At 64.4% G+C, this 20,496-nt stretch overlaps 1 protein-coding gene across 16 annotated transcripts in view; it reads left to right on the top strand.

Moving 5' to 3' along the window:
• The window catches only part of TCF3 (transcription factor 3), a 30,122-nt gene extending 10,549 nt beyond the window's left edge, over positions 1-19,573 (top strand). For 2 of the 16 annotated variants that reach the window (XM_041763351.1, XM_041763352.1), the window contains exons 4-19: positions 5,329-5,402; positions 5,623-5,701; positions 7,543-7,610; positions 8,663-8,792; positions 9,466-9,515; positions 10,432-10,534; positions 10,617-10,786; positions 10,866-10,998; positions 11,450-11,508; positions 11,610-11,688; positions 12,324-12,397; positions 12,658-12,819; positions 12,899-13,019; positions 15,983-16,118; positions 16,280-16,515; positions 18,799-19,573. In XM_041763351.1, the coding sequence (XP_041619285.1) occupies positions 5,329-5,402; positions 5,623-5,701; positions 7,543-7,610; positions 8,663-8,792; positions 9,466-9,515; positions 10,432-10,534; positions 10,617-10,786; positions 10,866-10,998; positions 11,450-11,508; positions 11,610-11,688; positions 12,324-12,397; positions 12,658-12,819; positions 12,899-13,019; positions 15,983-16,118; positions 16,280-16,515; positions 18,799-18,941 (1,817 nt within the window). In that variant the 3' untranslated portion in view covers positions 18,942-19,573. Of the gene's footprint in view, positions 1-5,328; positions 5,403-5,622; positions 5,702-7,542; positions 7,611-8,662; positions 8,793-9,465; positions 9,516-10,431; positions 10,535-10,616; positions 10,787-10,865; positions 10,999-11,449; positions 11,509-11,609; positions 11,689-12,323; positions 12,398-12,657; positions 12,820-12,898; positions 13,020-15,982; positions 16,119-16,279; positions 16,516-18,414; positions 18,642-18,798 lie in introns of those variants that run through there. The other 14 variants (XM_041763353.1, XM_041763356.1, XM_041763354.1 and 11 more) reach the window with 14 other exon arrangements.
• Positions 19,574-20,496: the final 923 nt, after the last annotated feature.

The following is a 20,496-nucleotide window of genomic DNA, read 5'->3' as shown; positions in this document are numbered from 1 at the left end:
CCCGTCAAGGCAGCTGTGCGCCCAGCACGGCCCGCCCGCCTCCCTTCTCCCTCCTGGCCGAGCAGCGCGGGGCTGTGTGCCCTCACCCGGCCTCGACAGTCAGGAGCACGTGTGTGCGTGTTTCCTGTTCTGTTCCCTCCTTTTCTTTTTTTTAAGATTTTATTTATTTATTCTTGAGAGACAGAGATAGGGAGGGGGGGAGAGAGAGAGAGAGAGAGAGAGAGAGAGAGGCAGAGACACAGGCAGAGGGAGAAGCAGGCTCCATGCAGGGAGCCCGATGTGGGACTCGATCCTGGAATTCCAGGATCATGCCCTGGGCCTAAGGCAGGTACCAAACTGCTGAGCCACCCAGGGATCCTCCTTTTTTTTTTTTTTTTTTTTAAAGATGTTATGTACGTGGGGGGAGAGAGCGCGGGAGCAGCAGGCAGAGGGAGAGAGACCAGACTCCCCGCGGAGCAGGGGGCCCGATGCGGGCCACATCCCAGGATCCCGGGAGCACGACCCCAGCCGGTGCTGGCGGAGCGCCCTGGGTGCCCCCCTGGTGCCCTTGGTGGCCACCGCTCAAATGCGCAGTCCGCTCTGCCCGCTCAGAGTGAGGCTGGGTCCCGGAGTGAGGCTGGGTCCCGCCGTGTGTGGCCTCGGGGCCCTGTCCCTCCGGCCCGAGCGCCCTTCCCGCGGGTTGCTGCCCTTCACCGTCTCCTGTGGGTTTGTGGGCTCCGCTCTGCGTGCTTTGCCGTCTTCTCACTGTTTTCTCTCCGGTCCCCTGTTTGCGGGAGGAACCATCCGTCTCTGGTGTCCTACGCATGTCTGTGTTCCGTTCCCTGCAGGGGCCCCAGCCTGGCTTCTGAGCTCATTGGGGGCAGGTTGCCCCACCCCGACTCAGGACCACACGGGTCCCCTGGAGCCTGAAGCGGGCTGAAGCACTTGGGTCACGGATCTGAAGTTCACGGGGGAGGGGAGGGCCCCTCTGTAGCTGCGGGGGCCCAGTTCTCTGTGAGTTAGCATGTCTTTGTGGGACCCTCCTGAGGCTGCCTCTGCCGCTGGGAAGCCCCTGGGGTTGTGGGTCGTTGCTCCAGGGCCCCAGGGGTTGGGCTGGGAGCAAAGCCCCAGGTTTGGAGGTCCTCTTGCTCTTAGGGCGGGTGTGGCCTCTGCTCATTTCCTCTCCTGCCTGCGATCTGCTGGCTCACGGGTCTTGCCGGGCCCCCCAGGCTCGGGTGGACGCTGCCTGGGCTCCGGGCCCCTTGGGCACCTACCTCCGGTGGGAGCTCCCAGCGCCCGGTGTGTGCGTGCAGAGGGTCTCCAGTCTCGCCGCTGATGTTCTCGAACCTGCTTCTGATCCTTGCCAGCCCCAGGGGGTGGGGGCCTGTCCTGGCCATGGCCAGCCATGGAGAACTTACTGAAATTTGAAGTCACGCACGTCGGGAAGGGAAGCATTCTTGCGTGTGAACAGAGGGCACAGGAGGACAGCAGAGAGGCAGGAACACGGGCCGAGTGAGCCGGGTTCCGGGCACGGCCTGCCATGCCCCTTGCAGCTTCCCTCCTAATTTTGAAATGATACAGGAATTTAAAAGTTGACTCCCAGGGACCTGGGAGTGGGAGGCTCAGTAGGTTGAGCATCTGACCCTTGGTTTTAGTTCAGGTCGTGGTCTCAGGGCCGAGGGATCGAGCCCCACATCAGGCTTCACATTCGGCGTGTCGTCGGCTCAAGTTTCTCCCCCACCCCAAATAAATAAATCTTAAAAGAAAATGTTGACCCCCCCCCCAAATCCTGGAAGAGAGGCCTCCCCTGGCTTGTGGGAGTCCACAGCCCCAGCCGAGGAAGGGTTGCCCCGAAAAGCAAACTGGTGTCGCTCTCGCCCCTCCACAAGCCCCTCAGTGCCACATGCAGGTGGGGCTGGCTGACCCACCCCCTGGATTTGGGGGGATTTTAACTGTGAGAGGGAAGGGCCAGAGGGAGAGCTGTGTGTCCCACTGGCCTCCTGAAGGTCTGCAAGAAGAGAGACCTCTGAGCACTTGCTGGGGAGTCGTTCCCAGACGTCGTCAACGTGTTTTAGATGCAGTTGCGGTGCCTGAAGTGATGGTTTTGTTGTTACTATTTCGGTCTCTGGGTTGTGGGGTCATGGTGTCCAGCACCGCGGCTGCAAGCCACATGTCGTCACCCACGCTTACGTGTTTTAAAGATCCCACAGGATTGGAAGTACCTTCCATCAGTCATGCTGGCCCCACTTAGAGGCCGAGCAGCCCTGTGTGACAGGGTCGGGCGTGGGGACCGGATGGGACCGGATGGGTGCCATGGGGCTCCTGGACATAGGCCCGGGTAGTGGCAGCTGGGGCGAGGATGTGCAGCATGGACGTTGCTGAAGCTGTTTGCGGGGGGCCAGCCCCGCGTGGGCAACGCTAAGGGTACGGGGGACCCTGGGCTGGGAGGGGACGGCAGGGCGGCTTTCCTGAGGGAGGTGATGAATCTGCAGGTGTGGGACCCACGGGGCAGAACTGGGGCGGGCGAGTGGGTGGGGGTGGAGGGGATGAGCTGCAGGGGGAGGGTGGGCAGAGAGGGATGTGGGGAGCCACAGGGCTGCCAGACGGGGGGGGGGGGGGGGGGGCAGAGCCAGGTTTCGCTTTGGGAAACCTCATTGGGCTCCCTGGGCTGGAGCGTGGGCAGGGACGGGGGTGGGGGAGCCGCTGCTGCGGGAGGACCCAGGGCTGTACTGGAGGCGACAGGGAGCAGACCGGCCTGAGGGGTTTGAGGGGGCTCACAGAGCCGGGCTCTGGTCCACACCCGGGCCCCCAGTACTGGAGGAACCCTGTTCAGGGGACCCGCTCAGGAATCCCCCCCAGTGCTGGGGTTGCCTGGACGTCCCTGCAGAGGGCCAGCAGCTCCCCTGCTCTGTCTTTGCAGGAACAAATGGGCACACTCGTGTTCAGTGACACTCTACTTACAGAGAAGCAGGGGGCCCGGGGCGGCTTGGTGTCTGCGCTGCGCTCTGCCCCCCCAGGCCCGGGAGGATCCAGCCCGGGCCACGGGGGCCTCCCAGCCCAGCCCCAAGCCCCCAGGTCTTCAGGCAAGGGCCGGCTGGGACCAGGGACCAGGCTTGGGCGGTGCCCCCCCTCTGCAGTGTCCCTGCTTCTCTGTCACAGCAGCCTGGGCAGGTGGTTGGCTTGTTCCCCCTCACTGGCCCTGGAGCTCCGTGGCGTGGGCCCTGGCAGGGCACCCTCTATGCACCCTGTCCTGGCCGCCGCCACCGCCGCCGCCGCCAGCAGGAAACACGCAGCCTTTCTTGAAAAAAGGCCCAGAAAGATTACATCCCGACAGCAATGCTTTATTCTATTTGTACGTTTTAATTATAGCATGAATATGGAATGTGAATATTCTGTATGAATATTCATAGTGGTTATTAAAATGTACAATTAATCGGTGGGGGGGTTAATAACTGGTGGTGGAGTGAGGGGGGAGGGGCCGTCTCTATTTCTGACATCTTGAGAAGAGGGGAGGCCAGGGGGCTGGTGTGGGCTTCCTCCCCATGGGCCGCGGCAGACCTGGTTGCGTCTGCCGGGAACTTGGGAGCCCCTGTGGGTGGGAGTCCCCAGGCCCTGGGGTGCCCTTCATGCCACCAGGCCCTGCAGGGGTTGGGCTGCGGGTGCCCAGTTGGAGTCGTCCTCAGACCTGGTCTGCTGTGCTCTTGCGACGTAGCTTCCCCGTGGCACCGCCAGGGGTGAACTGTGGATGGCCACGGGGTGGGGGCTGCTCCAGAAGAGGCAGCAGGCATGTGGGTATAGGGGAGGCTGAGGCTTGCCTGCGGGTACCGTGCCCAGGGTCACTCGTGCCTCACCGGCCTCTGTTCCCTGTGCACATGCCCCAAACCTGGTGGCAAATACTGCATAGATCCCAGGACCACAGGAGCCCCTGCCGGGGTCATGGCCCCCCCCAGCTCCAGCAGAGGCAGCCCCCCACTGCAAACACGTTGGAAATTTTTGATTAGAAAATAAAATCTAAATGTGATGTATGAATATGCATTAGGGTGAGGGATTAATATGCGCAGTTATGCAAATCAGGCAGCAATTAAACACTAGTTTGTGGGGATGATGATTAACACAAAGGCATCATAACAGTATGAAATTTGAATGAAGTTTCTGGCAAAGCTGAGTGGGGGAGGGCGGGTGGGCTGGCCACCTCCCCAGAGTCCCGCTGGTGGGGTCGCACTGCGGGCTGGCGCGGGTCCCTCCAGCCCATCCCTCTCCGGCCTGACCCTGACGCGGGCCGTGTTCATCCCCTGTCCGCAGAGGATGGAAGCAGGACCCAGGCGTGGCGCTGGGGCCCTCAGGGGGCCGGGGTCTGCTCCGCGGGTGTCAGGCCGTGTGGCCTTGTGTCTGGTGGATGGAGCCAGCCCAGCCCCCGCTGGCTCTGCCTACTGGGTGGGGAGCCCTGGGTGGTGCCCGCGAGTGCTGAGGGAGATAAGGGTCCCACCCTGCCCCACCCCCTGCTCCAGCCCCAGCCCCCCAACCCCACTGCTGCACCCCCCGCTGCGCCGTGGGCCTCTCCTCCCCAGGGCCCCGCTGCTCCCTGCTCCCCGACACGCCGCAGCCTGGGCCTGGAAGGTAGTGGCAGCTGTGCTGTTATTTCAACAATGGAGTGACTCCACCTCCTGAATCCCCACTCGTGACAGGAAGGGAGAGACTCCCACTTCCCTGAGGTTAGACTTTAATCACTGCTCACCCTTTCATGGCGCCCTCATGCCCTTTCTTGTAGGGTCAGGAGAGATTGAGCTTGATACAGACGCCCCGGTTCCTTGGGGTCATGGCTGGACCAGAGGGAGAAACTAGGTGCTGGGGGGAGCAGGCTCTGAGAGTGAGGGCTCCGCCCAGGGTGCGCATCGTGGCTGGGGCTTTGATGGACGGGTAGGAGTTTGCCAGCACAGGCAGCTGGTAAGATTGTTTTTGGAACTGTGGGCCTGAAGATACGCTAAATGATGGGGTGTCTGAGGTGCTTCTCAGCAATGATAGTTGTTTGTTTTATTGTGTTTTTTAAGATTTAAGATTTTATTTTTACGCGAGGTCTGCAGTCACCTTGGGGCTCGAACTTAGCAATCGTTAGGTCAAGAGTTGCACGCTCCTCCGCCGAGCCAGCCTGGCGCCCCACTGACAGTTAAAATACGAGCAGGGTAGGGGCTGGGTGAGGCCAGAGGGACCCCAAGGCCAGGCTGGGTCAGGAGGACCCAGGAGGCCTGCTCAGTTGCGGGAGGGCTTCTCCCTGGGGTGCCGGGAGCCACAGCAGGCTTCAGAGCAGGGAGGCAGCAAGGGCGAGCCTAACTCTGTTCTGTTGGCCCGCAGGTCTGGAGGACCGGCCCAGCTCGGGCTCCTGGGGCGCCGGCGACCAGAACAGCTCCTCCTTTGACCCCAGCCGGGTAAGGAGCCTCCAGGAGGCCCGAGCCCTGGGCTCACTGCTCTGGTGTGGGGCGTATATGGGAAACTGAGGCTCATGGGCAGGAAGTCAGATGCCAATCTGGTCTCCTGGGGCAGTGGGCTCGGAGACGTGGGTTCAGGTCCTGCCTGGGACACTCAAGAGCATGCCTGCCCCCTGGAGCTCGTCTCCCCAGCACCCCTCACGCCCGTCTGCCTCCACAGACCTACGGTGACGGCACTCACTTCAGTGAGCCCCACGGCAGCCTCTCTTCATCCACATTCCTGGGCCCCGGGCTTGGAGGTGAGTGTCTGCGCGGCGCGGTGCGGCCCCCTCCCCTCGTGCTCGTGCTTCACTGGGTTCTCCCAGAGCATTGGGTGTAGGAGGCCGTGGCCTGCTGCCCACGGGAGCGTGGGCTCAGGAGTCCTGGCAGCCCCAGGAGGTGGTCAGAGCCGCCGGCCATGAGTCAGGATTCAGGCAGGCCTGGGCTTGAGTCCCTCCCACCAGGATCCACAAGGACCTTCTGTGTGCCAGGTGACGAGGCCTTGCCCAGCTCCCAGGGCCCCGCAGCCTCCCCCACCTGCAGACGGGCAGGCTGAGGGTCAGCGCGGAGGGACGTGTCCAGGGCTCTGTGCTCGTTGGGGCCGGCGGAGGCTCAGCCTCTGGGACCATCGGGGCCTGCCCGGGTGGGTGGCTGAGCAGGTCCCCGTGACTGCGTGTGGGGCCGGAGCTGGATAGGCAGGCATGGTGCCCGGGGGGAGGGGGCGGGGGCAGGGTCCGAGGACATACTGTGTGGCAGGAGCCTGTGCTCATTGGTTGGCCAGACCCAGAGGGCGAGGGCCGGCCCCTCGGGTGGCCTGGGGTGGCCTGTACACCTGCAGGGCCTCCGGTTCCCTTCAGCCTGTTCCTTCCTCCCGCTCCTTCCTGGTGCGGGCAGTTTCCCACGGTCGGGCCTGGTCAGCAGGGCCCAGAGTCCAGCTGGGTCCCAGGCCCGCCCCGTGGCATCCAGGCCCGGCCCGCGGGCTGGCAGGGAGGTGGGCGCAGTGCAGGCCTCCCTTGGGCTTTGTACCGTCGCCCCCCCCGTGTGGTCTCCCTGACGTGGGGGCCCAGCGCGTGTGTTAGGTACGTTCTCTGTGCCAGGCTCGCAGGATGCACAGGGTCCCCCCGTGGAACCTCCGCTTCCTCTCCTTGCCACCCTCATCCTGCTGCTCAGGAAGCCCCTATTTGGTGCCCGCTGTGTACAGGGTCTGAGCCCCAACACCTGACATTTGCAGCTAAGAGTCTGGGAGGGGAAGCCACCTTCCTGGACCGAGCCCAGAGCTGTGGCTGAGCGCGCCTGCCCTGCGTCGCATGCTGACCCCGGGAGGAAGGAAGCGCGGGCGCCTCCCCCTGTCACCCACTGCCCTTTACTCCCTGGTTTGCTGATTCTTCCATAGGCCCAGGATTGCCTGCCCTTGGAGGCTCATGGGACGTGGGACTGGGGCACAGCCCACGAAGCCCTGCCCCCCGGGCCCCCACCAGCACCTGCTCTAAGAGTTTGGCCAAAATTGTAATTTCATGATAAAGAATCGGGAGATTTTCTCTCTTAATTTGAGAGCAGTTGTAATCAGTTGACCAAGCACCTGAGTTTCTTGCTCACGTCAATGCTGGTACTGGTCTGCCCTGTGCAGACACCAGCATCTGTCTTAAGGCTGAATCCCCTGGTGCTGATTGATCCAGGGCCTCTGCTTCAGGTGAGGCTAGATCCAGGCATCCGTCTGCACTGGTGCTGGTGGTTGGGCTGTGTCCTCACCGCCCACACGGAGGAAAGGCCCTTTCTCACCCAGCTGACCGCTGGCTGGGAGCTGGGGGTGCAGCCCAGGGCCCAGGTGCTGGACCTCACGGGTGCACGGGAGCCCAGCTCCCCGGGGAATGATGCCCCAGGACTGCATGAGGAGAGGGGCGGCAGGATCAGCTGCTGCTGTGCGCGCCTTGGCAGGACACGTGGGGGCCTGGTGGTTCGGCGAGTTCTCTGAAGGTCACGCTGGGACGGTGTCTGTCCTGACCCCTGCTTGTGCCTAGGCTGAGGGGGAGGCCAGCGTCCCACCAGAGTCGTCTTGATGCCTGGTGTGGGGTCGGCCTCCAGTGAGTCTTTCCTCTTCCAGGCAAGGGCAGTGAGCGCAGCGCGTACGGCACCTTCGGGAGAGACACAGGTGTTGGCGGCTTGAGTCAGGTGAGGCCCGTGTCTGCGGTCGTGGCCCGTCGGCAGCCTGGGTCCGCTGAGTCTGGAGAGGCTGCGGAGGCTGCAGTCCCTCGCCTTCCCCACCGCCTTTCCCCCTCTTCTGATCTGCAGCAGGTTCCCCGGCGAGCCCAGTGCGGTCCGCTGCGGGAGGACGGGCCCTGGGCCAGGCTGGCCAGCTGGGCGTGGACGGGGCAAGGGGAATGCTGGGGAGGCCACAGCCCCACCCCGGGACTCCTAGACCTGGGGTCCAGGCTGCAGGCTCTCCACAGCTGGAGGGGCCCGAGAGACCGTGCCCACCCCCGAGGGGCAGATGGGGATGCCGAGGCCAGCCTGGTAGCTCGAAGGCCCTGACCCCTCCCCCTGTGCCCTCCCAGGGAGCCCACCCCACAGGCGGAGAGGCTGATGGGGGGAGAGTGGGGGGTGGACAGTGACTCATCAGCGTGATCCCCTTGGTGTGGCCAGGCCTCGTCCCAGGAGGTGCCACCTGTTTGCTCACAGTGTCGCATCCAGAGCGGTAGCGCTTGGATCAAGTGCCAACCGGGTACAGACCTTGTGCAAAGGGAGCCCCCAAGGTGCCCCCTGTCTCCACAACACCCTGTGCCCATCTTGTAGACCAGGAGGCTGCGGCATGGCGCTGCTGCTCAGTCGAGCTGCAGGACTGGCTTGGGCGCCACTCCCTTTGCTCCCGAGGAAAGGAAGCTCATCTCACATTAAGCTAGTGGGGCCAAACCACTTACCTTAAAAGAGACGTGCAGTGAGGCAAGCAGGTTTGCTCGACAGCTCGACACGGGTTTAGCGTGTTGAGCCTCCTGCCGTGGAGGTTGCAAGGCTGTCACGAGAGTTTTCCTCTGTCAGGCTTTGTTCAGGGAAAGAGCCGGTGGCTTGTGGTCGGGAGTGTCGTACGTCACGGGAACGTCCCGGGCGGGCAGGGTGGGGTCCTGCAGAGGCTGCCCGTCGCCCCCCGCAAGGGTGTGAGCAGCCCCCGCCTTGGCCGTGGCGTGGCAGCCCCGCCGTCCTAACGACCTCGCCCTCTCGTCCCCCAGGCTGGCTTCCTGCCCAGCGAGCTGGCCCTCGGCAGCCCCGGGCCCCTGTCGCCTTCAGGCACCAAGGGCGGCTCCCAGTATTACTCCTACCCCGGCCACCCTCGGCGGAGAGCCGCGGACAGCGGACTGGGTGAGTGGGGGGCCCGGGGCGGGGGGCCTGGCCGCGCAGGCTGGTGGGGGACGCGGGGCTCAGGGAGCGAGGAGCCGAGGTGCCAGGCGGGGTCGTGTGAGCTCTGGCGGTGGCCTTCTGCTGTCCTTGTCCGCTGTTGGCTCTGCTCGAGGCCGTCACACTGGGACTCACGCTGGATGGGCTCTCCCCTGGGTTCGGCCCCGTGCGTGGGGCACTCTATTTTGTGTGTGTTGGGGGGGGCATTCTAAACGGCGCTTACGCAAACGCAGGAACCAGGGCCTCGATAGTCCACGAGGAGGGCCCTGGCTTCTAGAACCCAAGGGGCGGCGGCTGCACTGCCTGCCAGTGGCCGCCGGAGCTCGGCCAGTAGCCTTGGGGAGGGCCGCGTGGAGGGGTCCTGCCGAGCACGGGACCCACGCCCCACAGGCAGGTGTGAGGCATGGCCGTGGGAGCACAGGGAGGGCCGCACGGAGGCCTGGCTCTCGGGCCGCGGACCCCACCCCGCTCCACCCTGCAGACGGTATGGACGCCCCTGAGACCTCACTCTGGTTGTTTCGCTCCCGGGAAGCTCAGGGTCTCTTGTCCGAGGCACAGGGTGGGGCCCCAACCCCATGTCCCGCCTGGGGGGCAGGAGCCAGCCTCTCCCGCCTCACCGCTCCTCTGGCCCCGACAGACACACAGCCCAAGAAGGTCCGGAAGGTGCCGCCTGGTCTCCCGTCCTCGGTGAGTGGTGGGCTGCAGTGGGGTCCTGCAGGTCAGGGGTCTGGGCTTGGGGACCTCTCCGCTGGGGGTGAGTTCTGCCCCGGGGCTGTGGCTCCAAGGGCCCCTGGGAAGTTCCCCTCGGTCCAGCTCACAATCCTGCTGTAGGAGAGCGGGATGTTACTGGTGGCCAAGCAGCTCGGGAACGGGGTCCCCACCCCTCCCCGCATCCCTGCCCCGCTGCCTGGCCCCTGGCAGGGTGTCAGCCCCAGTGCATGGCATTGGGTCCCAAGATAGGGTCATGGGGAGAGAAGGCGGTCTGCTAGGGTCCCCGGCTCAGCCGCCGCTCCGCCTGGCTCTGCTGGCCTCCAGGACCCCGAGCCCCGACGCCGGGCACGGCCCCGAGTGTGACCCGGATTGCAGTCGGCCCAGGGTCAGTTAGGTGGGCGCTCTGCTCTGCAGCTCGTGGTGCCGGTCGGGCTCTGAAGATCTGGTTTGGGATCCCGTTGACCCCTGCTCTCCCTGTCTGAGCCTGACCGGACCCCCCGTACCCACCCCGTCCTGCTCTAGCACCAGGCCAGGCGCTCCCCACCGGCCTCAGCTCCAGGCCGTGCCAGCCCCGGTTGGCGGGATCCTGGAACCTCCCTGCTGGTCTGGAGCAGCCAGGGCACAGTGTGAACGTGGGGCCCCGCGTCCAGGCTGCTGGGGGTCCCAGGACACGGGGCAGAGGGAAGGGCTGCAGCGTCACAGCGCGGCTCTGATGGATCGAGGAGGCCCAGGGCTGGAGCGCGGGCGGGAGAGCCGCTGCCGCCAGAGCGTCCCGTGCTGGCCCAGGGGACGTGTTAGAGCAGCAGAGGACCGCGTGGCGGGTGGAGGGCAGGCCTGGGTGCGGGGGCCGGTCCCTCCCAGCCCCCTCCTGACCTCATGGGCCCGCCGGCAGGTGTACCCCTCCAGCTCAGGTGATGACTACAGCAGGGACACGGCTGCCTACCCGTCCGCCAAGACCCCCGGCAGCGCCTATCCCACCCCCTTCTACATGGCAGGTTCGTGGGGGTCCCCGGAGATGGTTGGGGCAGGGCTCTGGGTCCCTCTGCCCCCCGCCCACCTCACCGTCTGCCCCCACAGATGGCAGCCTACACCCTTCGGCCGAGCTCTGGAGTCCCTCGGGCCAGGCGGGCTTTGGCCCCATGCTGGGTGGGGGCTCGTCACCCCTGCCCCTCCCGCCAGCTGGTGGCAGCTCCGTGGGTAGTGGCAGCAGCGGAGGGTTCGGCAGCCTGCACCAGCACGAACGCATGGTAGGCCTGCATGAGGGGGCGGGGGCGGGCGTGTGGGCAGCGCCCCGTCGGGCCCCTGTGACCCCGTCCCCACCCGCAGGGCTACCAGCTACATGGAGCAGAGGTGAACGGCGGGCTCCCAGCAGTGTCCACCTTCTCCTCGGGCCCCGCAGCCGCCTATGCCAGCGTCTCCAGCCACACGCCCCCCGTCAGCGGGGCCGACGGCCTCATGGGTACTGGCCCCCTTCACCCCACTTCCAGATGCAGCCCCCGGGCTGGACCCCTGGCAGGGTGCAGGCGTTGGGCCTTGTCACGTGTGCCCTTCCTCCCCTGGGCCTGCCCTACACACCAGCCCGGCTTTCTCAGGCCGTACCTGTGATGTTTGCAAATGGCCCTCTTCATTGGGTCCCCACTTCGCATCTGGGCAGGGAGGGGCTCCCAGAGCCATGCTCCCACCATTGAGTCACAGGGACACAAGGCGATTTGCTGGGGTCCCTGGCTCGGGGGCTCCAAAGGAAGTCATTCTCGGGTCCTGCCGCCTGCCTGTCCCTGGAGCCTCCGTGGAGGCAGGAGGCAGGACCCCAGGCCGTTACCCAGCTGAGCTCAGGAGCTGCCCGCCAGCTGGGCCAGGCTGCTAGGACGATACGTCCCTGAGGTTGGGCTCCACCTCTCTCTACCTCCCAGGCTCCCGCGGGACAACTGCCGGCAGCTCTGGGGATGCCCTCGGGAAGGCGTTGGCCTCGGTGAGGCGTGGGACTGGGGGTGGCAGGGTGGCTAGGCTGGTGAGCCCAGGAGGCTGGCCCCTGACCGCCTGTCTGGTGGCCTTGCTTCGTCCCTGTTGCAGATTTACTCCCCGGATCACTCAAGCAATAACTTCTCCTCCAGCCCCTCGACCCCTGTGGGCTCCCCCCAGGGCCTAGCAGGTCTGTGTGGGGTGCTGGGGAGGGGCGGGGTCTACATCTGGTGCCTGCGGCCCTGGTTGGGTGGAGAGCTGGGTGGACCAGCCGTCCCCGGGGTTGTGGGATCCAGCAGGGGCAGGGCGTAGGGGCCAGGAGCCAGCCTAACAGGACTCCGGAGCACGGACACGTTGGCGTCTGTCCAGCCCGTATATAGTCGGCACCAACGGCGTGCCCTGCCTTTAGTTCTGCCAAAGGGGCCAAGGTTCTCCTATCCCCAAGACCATCTACCTGGGGATCAGCTCATGGGGAAGTTTCTGGAAGGCCAGGTGGTTTTACTAGAAGCCCTGCAGGCCCTCACCTCTGCGGCAAAAATCCTGGCCCCTCCCTGAGCCATGTGGGGCCCCTGGGGTGAACCTGTGCCCTCCGCTGGCCGCACCACTGGTAGGGCAGGCGGGCCTCTGGGACACCTACCGCTGTGCCGCTGGGCTGCCTTCCCCGGGAGGTGGGTGTGGGTCGTGGCTGGGGGAGCCCGATTCCCTGGGGCTCCCCTAGCTGGCTGGCCTGGGCAGGGCTGAGCCCAGGGGCCCTGCGGGCAGGGGAGCCCTCGTGCGCCCCCTGCCAGCCTCAGAGGCCCTGTTGACTGGCCCCCTCCCCTGCAGGGACGTCGCAGTGGCCCCGACCAGGAGCCCCTGGTGCCTTATCGCCCAGCTATGACGGGGGTCTTCACAGCCTGGTGAGCTTCCTGCCCCGGCTCCAGGGCTGGGTGGGGGCGGTCCCTGGTGCGGGCCTGCGCCCAGGGTGCGGTCTGGGCCACGAGGTATGGGGTACGTGTGGGCCCAGGGACAGCATTCCTGGGGAGGGGGCGGGCGGAGCTCACGGGCGGGCAGTTGCCCCCTTGATGGGTACTCGTCGGGTGTGAGGTTGAAGCCGTGACCGTGGCCTCAGGGACCCGCGGCCCACACCCTGACTGCCTCCCGCCCCCCTGGCCCGCAGCAGAACAAGATGGAAGACCACCTGGATGAGGCCATCCACGTGCTGCGCAGCCACGCGGTGGGCGCCGCGGCGGACGTGCACGGACTGCTGCCTGGCCACGGAGCGCTGGCCCCCAGCTTCGCCGGCCCCGTCATGCCACTGGCCGGGCGACACACCGGCCTGGTGAGTGCTGCCTGCGGCCGGGCTGGGCGGGGGTGACGGCCGGCCAGCCCTGACCATGCACCTGCTTGCCTGTCTGCAGGTGGGAGGCGGCCACTCGGATGACGCCCTCTCGGCCAGTGGCCTCTTGCACAACCACGTCGGCCTCCCCAGCCAGCCCGGCACCCTGCCTGACCTCACCCGGCCGCCGGACTCCTACAGCGGTAAGCCTCCGCGCGAGGCCGGGGGGCAGCTGGCCTGGGGGTCACCTGCGCCCTGACCCCATGCAGGCCCGGCTGGGGCTGCCCTGTGCCAGGTGCTGGGTGGGGGCCCTTGAGGGGTCAGCTCAGCCCGTCGGTTCCTTCCTGAAGGAGCCGGAGCCCGGCCTCACCACTGAAGTGTTCTCCACTCAGCATCCGCTGCGCGCTTGGTGCTTCTGTAGGCAGTGGGCGGGAAACGGGGACGGAAAAAGCCTGCCCCTAGGGGTGGCCAGCAGTGGACTGCGTAAAGAGGGGTGCTGGGGGGAACGGGGAGGGCTGCGGGGGTGCTCGTAGGTGTAAAGATGGTGGTGGGCAAGATCGTGACATTTGGGTGGGGCTGGGGAGGAGCGGACAGGCTCTTGAGTGAAGCTTGTGCAAAGGCCCTGGGACAGGACCACGTCCCGGGTGCTGGAGGAGGAGTGAGGGCCCTGCATTGGGTGAGGGAAATGGGAAGAGATGGCGAGGTCAGGGAGGTGACAGGGCAGGTCACACGGGGTCCTGGGGACAGGGGAGGACCTGGGTGCCTTGGAGGGCCGCGGGTAGAACAGGGACCTGCCACGCTCACAGGCGCCCTCTGGGAGCCACGGGGAGACCGGGGAGCCTGGTGACGTGGGCACCAGAAGTGGCGGGTTGAGTCCTGTTCTGCAGGCACAGAGCCCGTGCAGGTGGATTCGGGTCTGGGGTTCAGGGCAAGGCCCGGGCGTCCAGGGCACGCGGCAGGGCTCAGAGCTGGGACCCCGGGCAGGCTTGCCAGGCTCCTGAGGTGGGGGCCGGTCGCCGTGGGCACAAATTTTACGGGGAAAAGACCCAAGCGGGTGATGCCACTTTGCACAGGGCTGGAGGGATGAGGTGGGGACGGGCCTGCGGGGGCCTCGGTTGGGGCTGGGGCTGCGCTTGTGGCAGCGGGGCCGCGGGGTGCAGACGCTGACGGCCGCGGTGGGGGACGGCTCGGGGCCTCCCTGCAGGCACGTGTATGCTGCCCAGTGTCTGGAGCCCCCAGATGCTCCCGTGGGTTCTCCGTCCTGCTCAGGACCCCCCACCCGCTCAGCACCAGCCTGAGTTTGACACCAGCATTGGTCTGCACCCAGGGTCTCTTCTGGGGCACCTCCAGCCACCACAGGCATCACCCCTGGGGAGCTCGGGGTGGGGGCAGGCCTGCTCCTTGACCCCTCATGCTGCCCTGGATGCCTTGTGTCCGTGTATGGGGCCAGGGTTCCCTGACCTGAACCTCTTACCCCAGGTTCTCGTCCTCCCCTGCCCTCACCTCCCCTCCCTTGCCCTCTTCCCTCCTCTCCCGTCTCCTCTCCTCCCTTTTCCTCCCGTCCTCTCCCCTCCTCTCCCCTCCTCTCCCCTCCTCTCCCCTCTTTTCTATTCCCTTCCCTCCCTCTCCACTTCCCTCCCCTCTGCTTCCTTTTTTTTTTTTTAAGATTTTATTTATGATACACACACAGATACACATACACACACACACACACACACACAGGCAGAGACACAGGCAGAGGGAGAAGCAGGCTCCTTGCAGGGCCGGATGTAGGACTCGATTCCCAGTCTTCAGGATCAGGCCCTGGGCTGAAGGCGGCGCTAAACCGCTGAGCCACCCGGGCTGCCCCCTCCCCTCTCCTTCCTTCCCTTCCCCTCCCTTCCACTCCCCTCCCCTCCTCTCCCTTCCACTTCACTCCTGTCCTCTCCCCTCCCCTTCCCTCCCCTGTCCTTCCGGGTCATCTGTTGCCAAGCCCAGGCCCCATTCCTGGTCCGACGTTATTATCACAGAGTGCGGAGTTCAGCATCACTTTCAAAGGGCGTCTGTAGGGCGGCCCGGGCAGCTCAGCGGTTTAGCAGTTTAGCGCTGCTTTCGGCCCGGGGCGTGATCCTGGAGACCCGGGACCGAGTCCCACGTCGGGCTCCCTGCGTGGAGCCTGCTTCTCCCTCTGCCTGTGTCTCTGCTTCTCTCTCTGTTTCTAACGAATAGATAAATAAAAATCTTAAAAAAACAAAACAAAAACGAAGGGCTTCTGTAGAAGTGGCGTCGGCTGGTGTGTATCACCTCGGGGTGAGGACCCTCTTGCTGCTGGTGGCTGAGGCGGTGGGCCCAGGCCCTGATGTGGAGCCTTAGGTTGTTTCCAACTCTACGTTTGTGCCAGGTGCTTTCTGGACTGTGTCTCTTGGTGCGTGTGCTTGAGCTTCTCCGGTGCGATTCCAGGTGGTGGGGTCTGGGGGTACGTGTGTATCCACCTTCTCCAGAAGGTGCCAGGCATTCCCAAACTTGCTGTGCCAACTTCCCTTCCACGGGCAGGACTTCAGGTTGTTGGGCTCTGCTGTTTCACCAACTCACTGACTTATTGGATCCCAATATGCATTTCCTAGTTTCTGGGTGTAAACAGATTTCCACGGGGTCATATCTGCCTCCTTTTCTGTGAATCGACTGCTTGGGAACTTTCCATATTTTCCTGTTTTTCTTATTTATTTGTAGGAGGTTTTTACATATTGTGAAGATCAGTCCTTCACTTGTTTACCAGTGTTTTCTTTCTTGTGGTGTATTTTCTTATTTTCTTGGTGGTATCCTGGTAATCAAAAAAAAATTTTTTTTTGTGATCAAAAATTCTTAGTTTGTTTCTTCTGAAAACAGCCTGTTTAGTGTTTTAGAAAATAGTCCAGACTTCTGAGTCACAGCAAAATTTCTACTTTTCTTCTAAAGGTTGTCAGATCTTTATCTGGAATTGTTGACTGTGTAGCGTGAGGTAGGGACTTGATTCCAGGAGTGTTCTCTGTTTTACTACTGTTTTATGGTTGTTGTTTTTTTTTTTTTTTTTTTTTGCAAGTGAAGGCCTGGATTTCTCAAGAGGTCACTGTACCTCATTTAAGGGCCAAGTGAGATTTGTTGAGTGGTCCTGGAGGTGCCCCAGACCCTGACCCCAGGCCTGTTGCAGGACTTGGGCGTGCTGGGGCCGTCTCAGGTGCCAGTGAGATCAAACGGGAGGAGAAGGAGGACGAGGAGAATGCATCAGTGGCCGACAACTCAGAGGAGGAGAAGAAGGAGTTGAAGCCCCCCCGGACCCGGACCAGGTGCCAGCCCTCCTCAGCCCCCGCCCCGCCCCACCCGTCAGGACACACGCACACGCACACGCACACACACGGCGCCCACACCGCGAGGCTGTCGGCGGGCCCCCCGCCTGCCCCCCCGCCTCACTGTCTCCCTCTGGCCCCCCGGGCCCCCCCCCCCATAGCCCGGACGAGGACGAGGACGACCTTCTCCCCCCAGAGCAGAAGGCTGAGCGGGAGAAGGAGCGCCGGGTGGCCAATAACGCGCGGGAGCGGCTGCGGGTCCGAGACATCAATGAGGCTTTTAAGGAGCTGGGGCGCATGTGCCAGCTGCACCTCAACAGTGAGAAGCCCCAGACCAAACTGCTCATCCTGCACCAGGCCGTGTCGGTCATCCTGAATCTGGAGCAGCAGGTGCGAGGTCAGTGGGGGCGCCGCTCCTCTCCCCCGCCACTGCCGCCCTCGCTCTCACCTCACTTCCTGGAGCCAGCCTCCCCTGCTGTGACTATCCCCCTCCTGCCATGACCGTCCTCCTTGCTGTGGCCTCTCCCTGCAGTGACCACCCTGCCCGCTGTGACCTCCCCCACCACAGTCCCTGTTCCCTCTCTGACCACTGGGCCGCCTAGCCTGGCCCCAGTGTCCCCTCTGCAGATGGGAAGATGACACTCTTTGGCCCCCTAGCTCTGCAGACGTGGGCACTTGGCTCTGAACGCCATCCCTGGACCCCAGGGACTCCCACCCACCCCAGCCCTCCTTTCTGGGAAAGGCTGTAGTCCCTTGCCTGAAGCCCATGTGCCCCGGAGCCGAAGGTCACTGTCGCTCTGAGCAGACACATCCTTGTGGGGCCACTTGAGCCCATCAGCCCCCATCTACAGGTGGGGTTCGTCCCCCTGCCCCCATTTCCCAGGGCTGGGTGAGGATCCAGAAAGTCCCCCCTGTGACTTGGCTCCCCAGCTCAGCTCCTTAACGCCTCCCCTGCCTGCGCGCCCGTTAACCCTTTCTCTCCTGCAGCGCTGTCGCTTGGACCGGAGCTGGGGCCCTAGCCCACCCGGCCTGCTGTCCCCTCAGCTCTGAGGGTTCCGTGTTTCCGTGGTGGTGTGGGCACCCCGCCGTGTTCCCCGCGCCCGCCTCTCTGCTCTCTGCCTCTCGCGCTCCCCCCATCCCAGCCCATCCATCTCTGCTTCCACGGCAGCCCCTCCCTACCTCGCACTTGCTGCCCAAGCCCCGGATGGCAGGGCTGCGACCTTGGGGTCTTTCCTCCCCCAAAGCCCCCCAGTTGGGACTTGAGGGACGAAAAGGGACCAAGGGGTGCACCAGCCTCAGGCCTGTCAGTTTGGTCTGCGCGCTTGTCCTGGGCTCCGGGGGCCACCGCCGCCACCTGGCAGGATCCGCTCAGGCCCAGGGGCGGGTGGGCGGGCAGGGGCAGCAGCAGCCCCCCCGCTGCGAGAGCAGGACAGGGCACCCCGAAGCTGCTCACATGCAAGTGCCTCGGCCCCTCCTCAGCCTCCGGGGCGCACACCGGGGCCTTCCCCGCACTGTTCCACGGTCCCCGAGACCAGATGTGCAGGTGTCCTGATGGCAGTTTGCCCCCATCCCACCGAGGATCGGACACAGAGTAGTCCCCTGCGCCAAGTCGTGTGGCTACACAGTCCATAGGGTTCGAGCCAGGGTCTGGACCTCCTGGCAGGTGCCTGAGCTGTCCCAGAGTCTCTGTGACCAGGGCCTGGTAGCCTCCCCCACCCAGGGCCAAAGGGGGTTGTTGGCGGCAGTGAGGAGGGGTCTGCGGAGCCGATGCTCCCAGCCCAGAGCCACCCAGAGCCAGCGTGGGGGTTGGGGGTGGGGGCCAGGCTTTGGCCCCCTGAGCTGAAGTCATCTCTGCCTCTTCCCCCACACCGTCAGGTCAGGCCTAGCACTCCCTTAGCCCAGCCAGCGACAGCTCTGCCCGGGGGACACCATCCCAGGAGGGGCGCTGGGCCTCCCCTGCCCTCCTGGCCAGTCCTGGGGCGTGTGGAGTGGGCAGGGGGCGAGGGATGTCCTGCAGCTCTGCACAGATACGCACACGGGGACCTCGGTCCCTCCTCCGCCCCCCGGGAGCGCTCCCACGTTGGCCTCCTTTGGGTGTAACCTTGTAGCCTACAGCTGGCTCCCAGGGGTGCACAGGGGCAGGCACAGTGCCCAGGGGCCGGGCTCCAGGACCGAGCCCTGGGAGCACAGGTGAGCACGTTGTCACAGACATGCACATGCACACACATGCGCCCGCACACGCACACAGCGGGAGCCCCGGCCCATGACTAACAGAGGCCCCGGTGCTGTGACCCAGCAGTACGGAGGAGGTGCTGTCCCTGGAGGAGAAAGACCTGAGGGACCGGGAGAGGCGCATGGCCAATAACGCACGGGAGCGGGTGCGCGTGCGGGACATTAACGAGGCCTTCCGGGAGCTGGGGCGCATGTGCCAGATGCACCTCAAGTCGGACAAGGCACAGACCAAACTGCTCATCCTGCAGCAGGCCGTGCAGGTCATCCTGGGCCTGGAGCAGCAGGTGCGAGGTAGGCTCCCAGGCCAGGTGCCCCCGCGCCGCGCCCCTGCCCCTCCCCGTGCGCAGACAGCGGGGGACTCCGCGCCGGCTCCACGTGCTGCTCACGGCCCCCACGCCCGCCGCCCCCGCGGGGACCCTCTCCCACATTGCTCTCCCCCTCCCCCCAGAGCGTAACCTGAACCCCAAAGCGGCTTGCTTGAAGCGGCGAGAAGAGGAGAAGGTGTCAGGCGTGGTCGGAGACCCCCAGATGGTGCTTTCGGCCGCCCACCCGGGCCTGAGCGAGGCCCACAACCCCGCGGGGCACATGTGAGGGGCGCATGTGAGGGGCGCCGTGCGGGACCCGGGACCCCAGCCGGTCCCCGCTGCACGTCCTCGGTCAGCACGGACCCGCGCCACCCCAGGGCCTCCGAGGGCGGGGCTGTCCGGCCCTGGGCCTCACCGCCTTGACGCCTGGGGACTTTGCTGATGGATCCTGAGACCGCGGCCCCGGCCCAGACCCCAAGGGGCAGTGTTTTGTTTCGTTTTGTTTCTAAACAAAACCAGAACGCAAGCAAGATATACACTTTGTCAGAAAAGATTTAAAAATGCCTTAAGTATAAAACGCAGGAGAGTCCAAACCTACCACTCGCTGGAGGGAGAAGCTGCGCAAGACTGGCTCGTTCCTGAGGAGCCGCCGTGAATCGTGCCTACGCCTGACATTTGTCTTAAGGAAAATAAAGAACGTTAGTTACAAGATTTTTTTTTTTTTTAACGTATTAGAAAATTAGCAAGGAGGATGCCTTTGGTCTCTTTTTTTTTTTTTTAAGCTTTTTTGCATATGTTTTGTAAGCAACAAATTTTTTGTATAAAAGTCTTGTGTCTCTTGCTATTTCTGCTGCTGTTTCTAGACTTGAGCGTTGCATTTCATGATCAACCAGATTATTAAAAGTTGTATTAAAAAGGCCCACTGGACCCTGAGGTCTCCCCGCCCTGGGAGCCCCTGGACGCGAAGGAGGATGTTGTCTCCTAGCTGCTTATCCAGAGGTCGGGAGGTGTCCCGGGTTCGCTCAGGTGTGAGTGGTGGGCAGGCCTTTCCCTGGTGGGGGGCGTCCTCGGGGAACCCATCGCCCCATTTTCCTCAGGTCTACAGACCTCCCCACATTGGATTTCATTGGGACCAACGTGTGTCCCTGGGCACGGGAGCATGGTGTTGGGGGCCTCCCTGGCACCCCGTCCCCACCTCTGGCAGAGGACCAGCACAAGCCCCCACCCCGAATGACTGCCCCCAAACCCAAAGAGCCCACAGGCTTTGCACCCGATCACCCGCAAGGCCAGGAGGGAGGTCTCCCCGTGTCACCAGGCCTAAACTGAAAGTCCTTGACCCTGGAGCTCCTGCTATTCCTGGGAAACCAGGACAGTGGCCCCCCCGTGGGTCTCCCAGCCCCAGATCAGGCCTGCTGGGCTCTGGGGCTGCTTTTCCCCGTACCCCCCAACACCCAGGCCTTAGGGACTCCGGGGTGGCCGCCTTCGCCCCCAGCACACCAGTCTGTCCAGTGTCTCCCCAGCCCCTCCCACTCGCTCCGGAGCAGTGGGGCTGCCTGTGCCCCTGAGCCCAGCCTGGAACTCCCCGGGCCAGGGAGCTGGGTGCCCCGAGGGAAGCTCCAGGCTTCAACCAAGCCCTGAGGTCACTGGGGTCCTCCCGTTGGGTCTGCTCCACCCCCCCAAGACTGGTCGGGAGCAGCGAGGAGCCATGGGCTTGTGAGGGACCATCCCCAGTGACTCCTGGTCTGTGCGGGTCTTGTGTGTCTTTTGGGGAACCTGCCTCAGTTTCCCTCTGCTTCTGGCCTTACGAGGGGCCTCTGCGTCCCCCCCACCACCACCCCCAG

This window comes from Vulpes lagopus, chromosome 7 (assembly GCF_018345385.1).
Source record: "Vulpes lagopus strain Blue_001 chromosome 7, ASM1834538v1, whole genome shotgun sequence".
Classification (NCBI taxonomy): Eukaryota; Metazoa; Chordata; class Mammalia; order Carnivora; family Canidae; genus Vulpes; species Vulpes lagopus.
The sequence above is the reverse complement of the archived record's forward strand: the minus strand, read 5'-3'. Positions and strand labels throughout refer to the sequence as shown.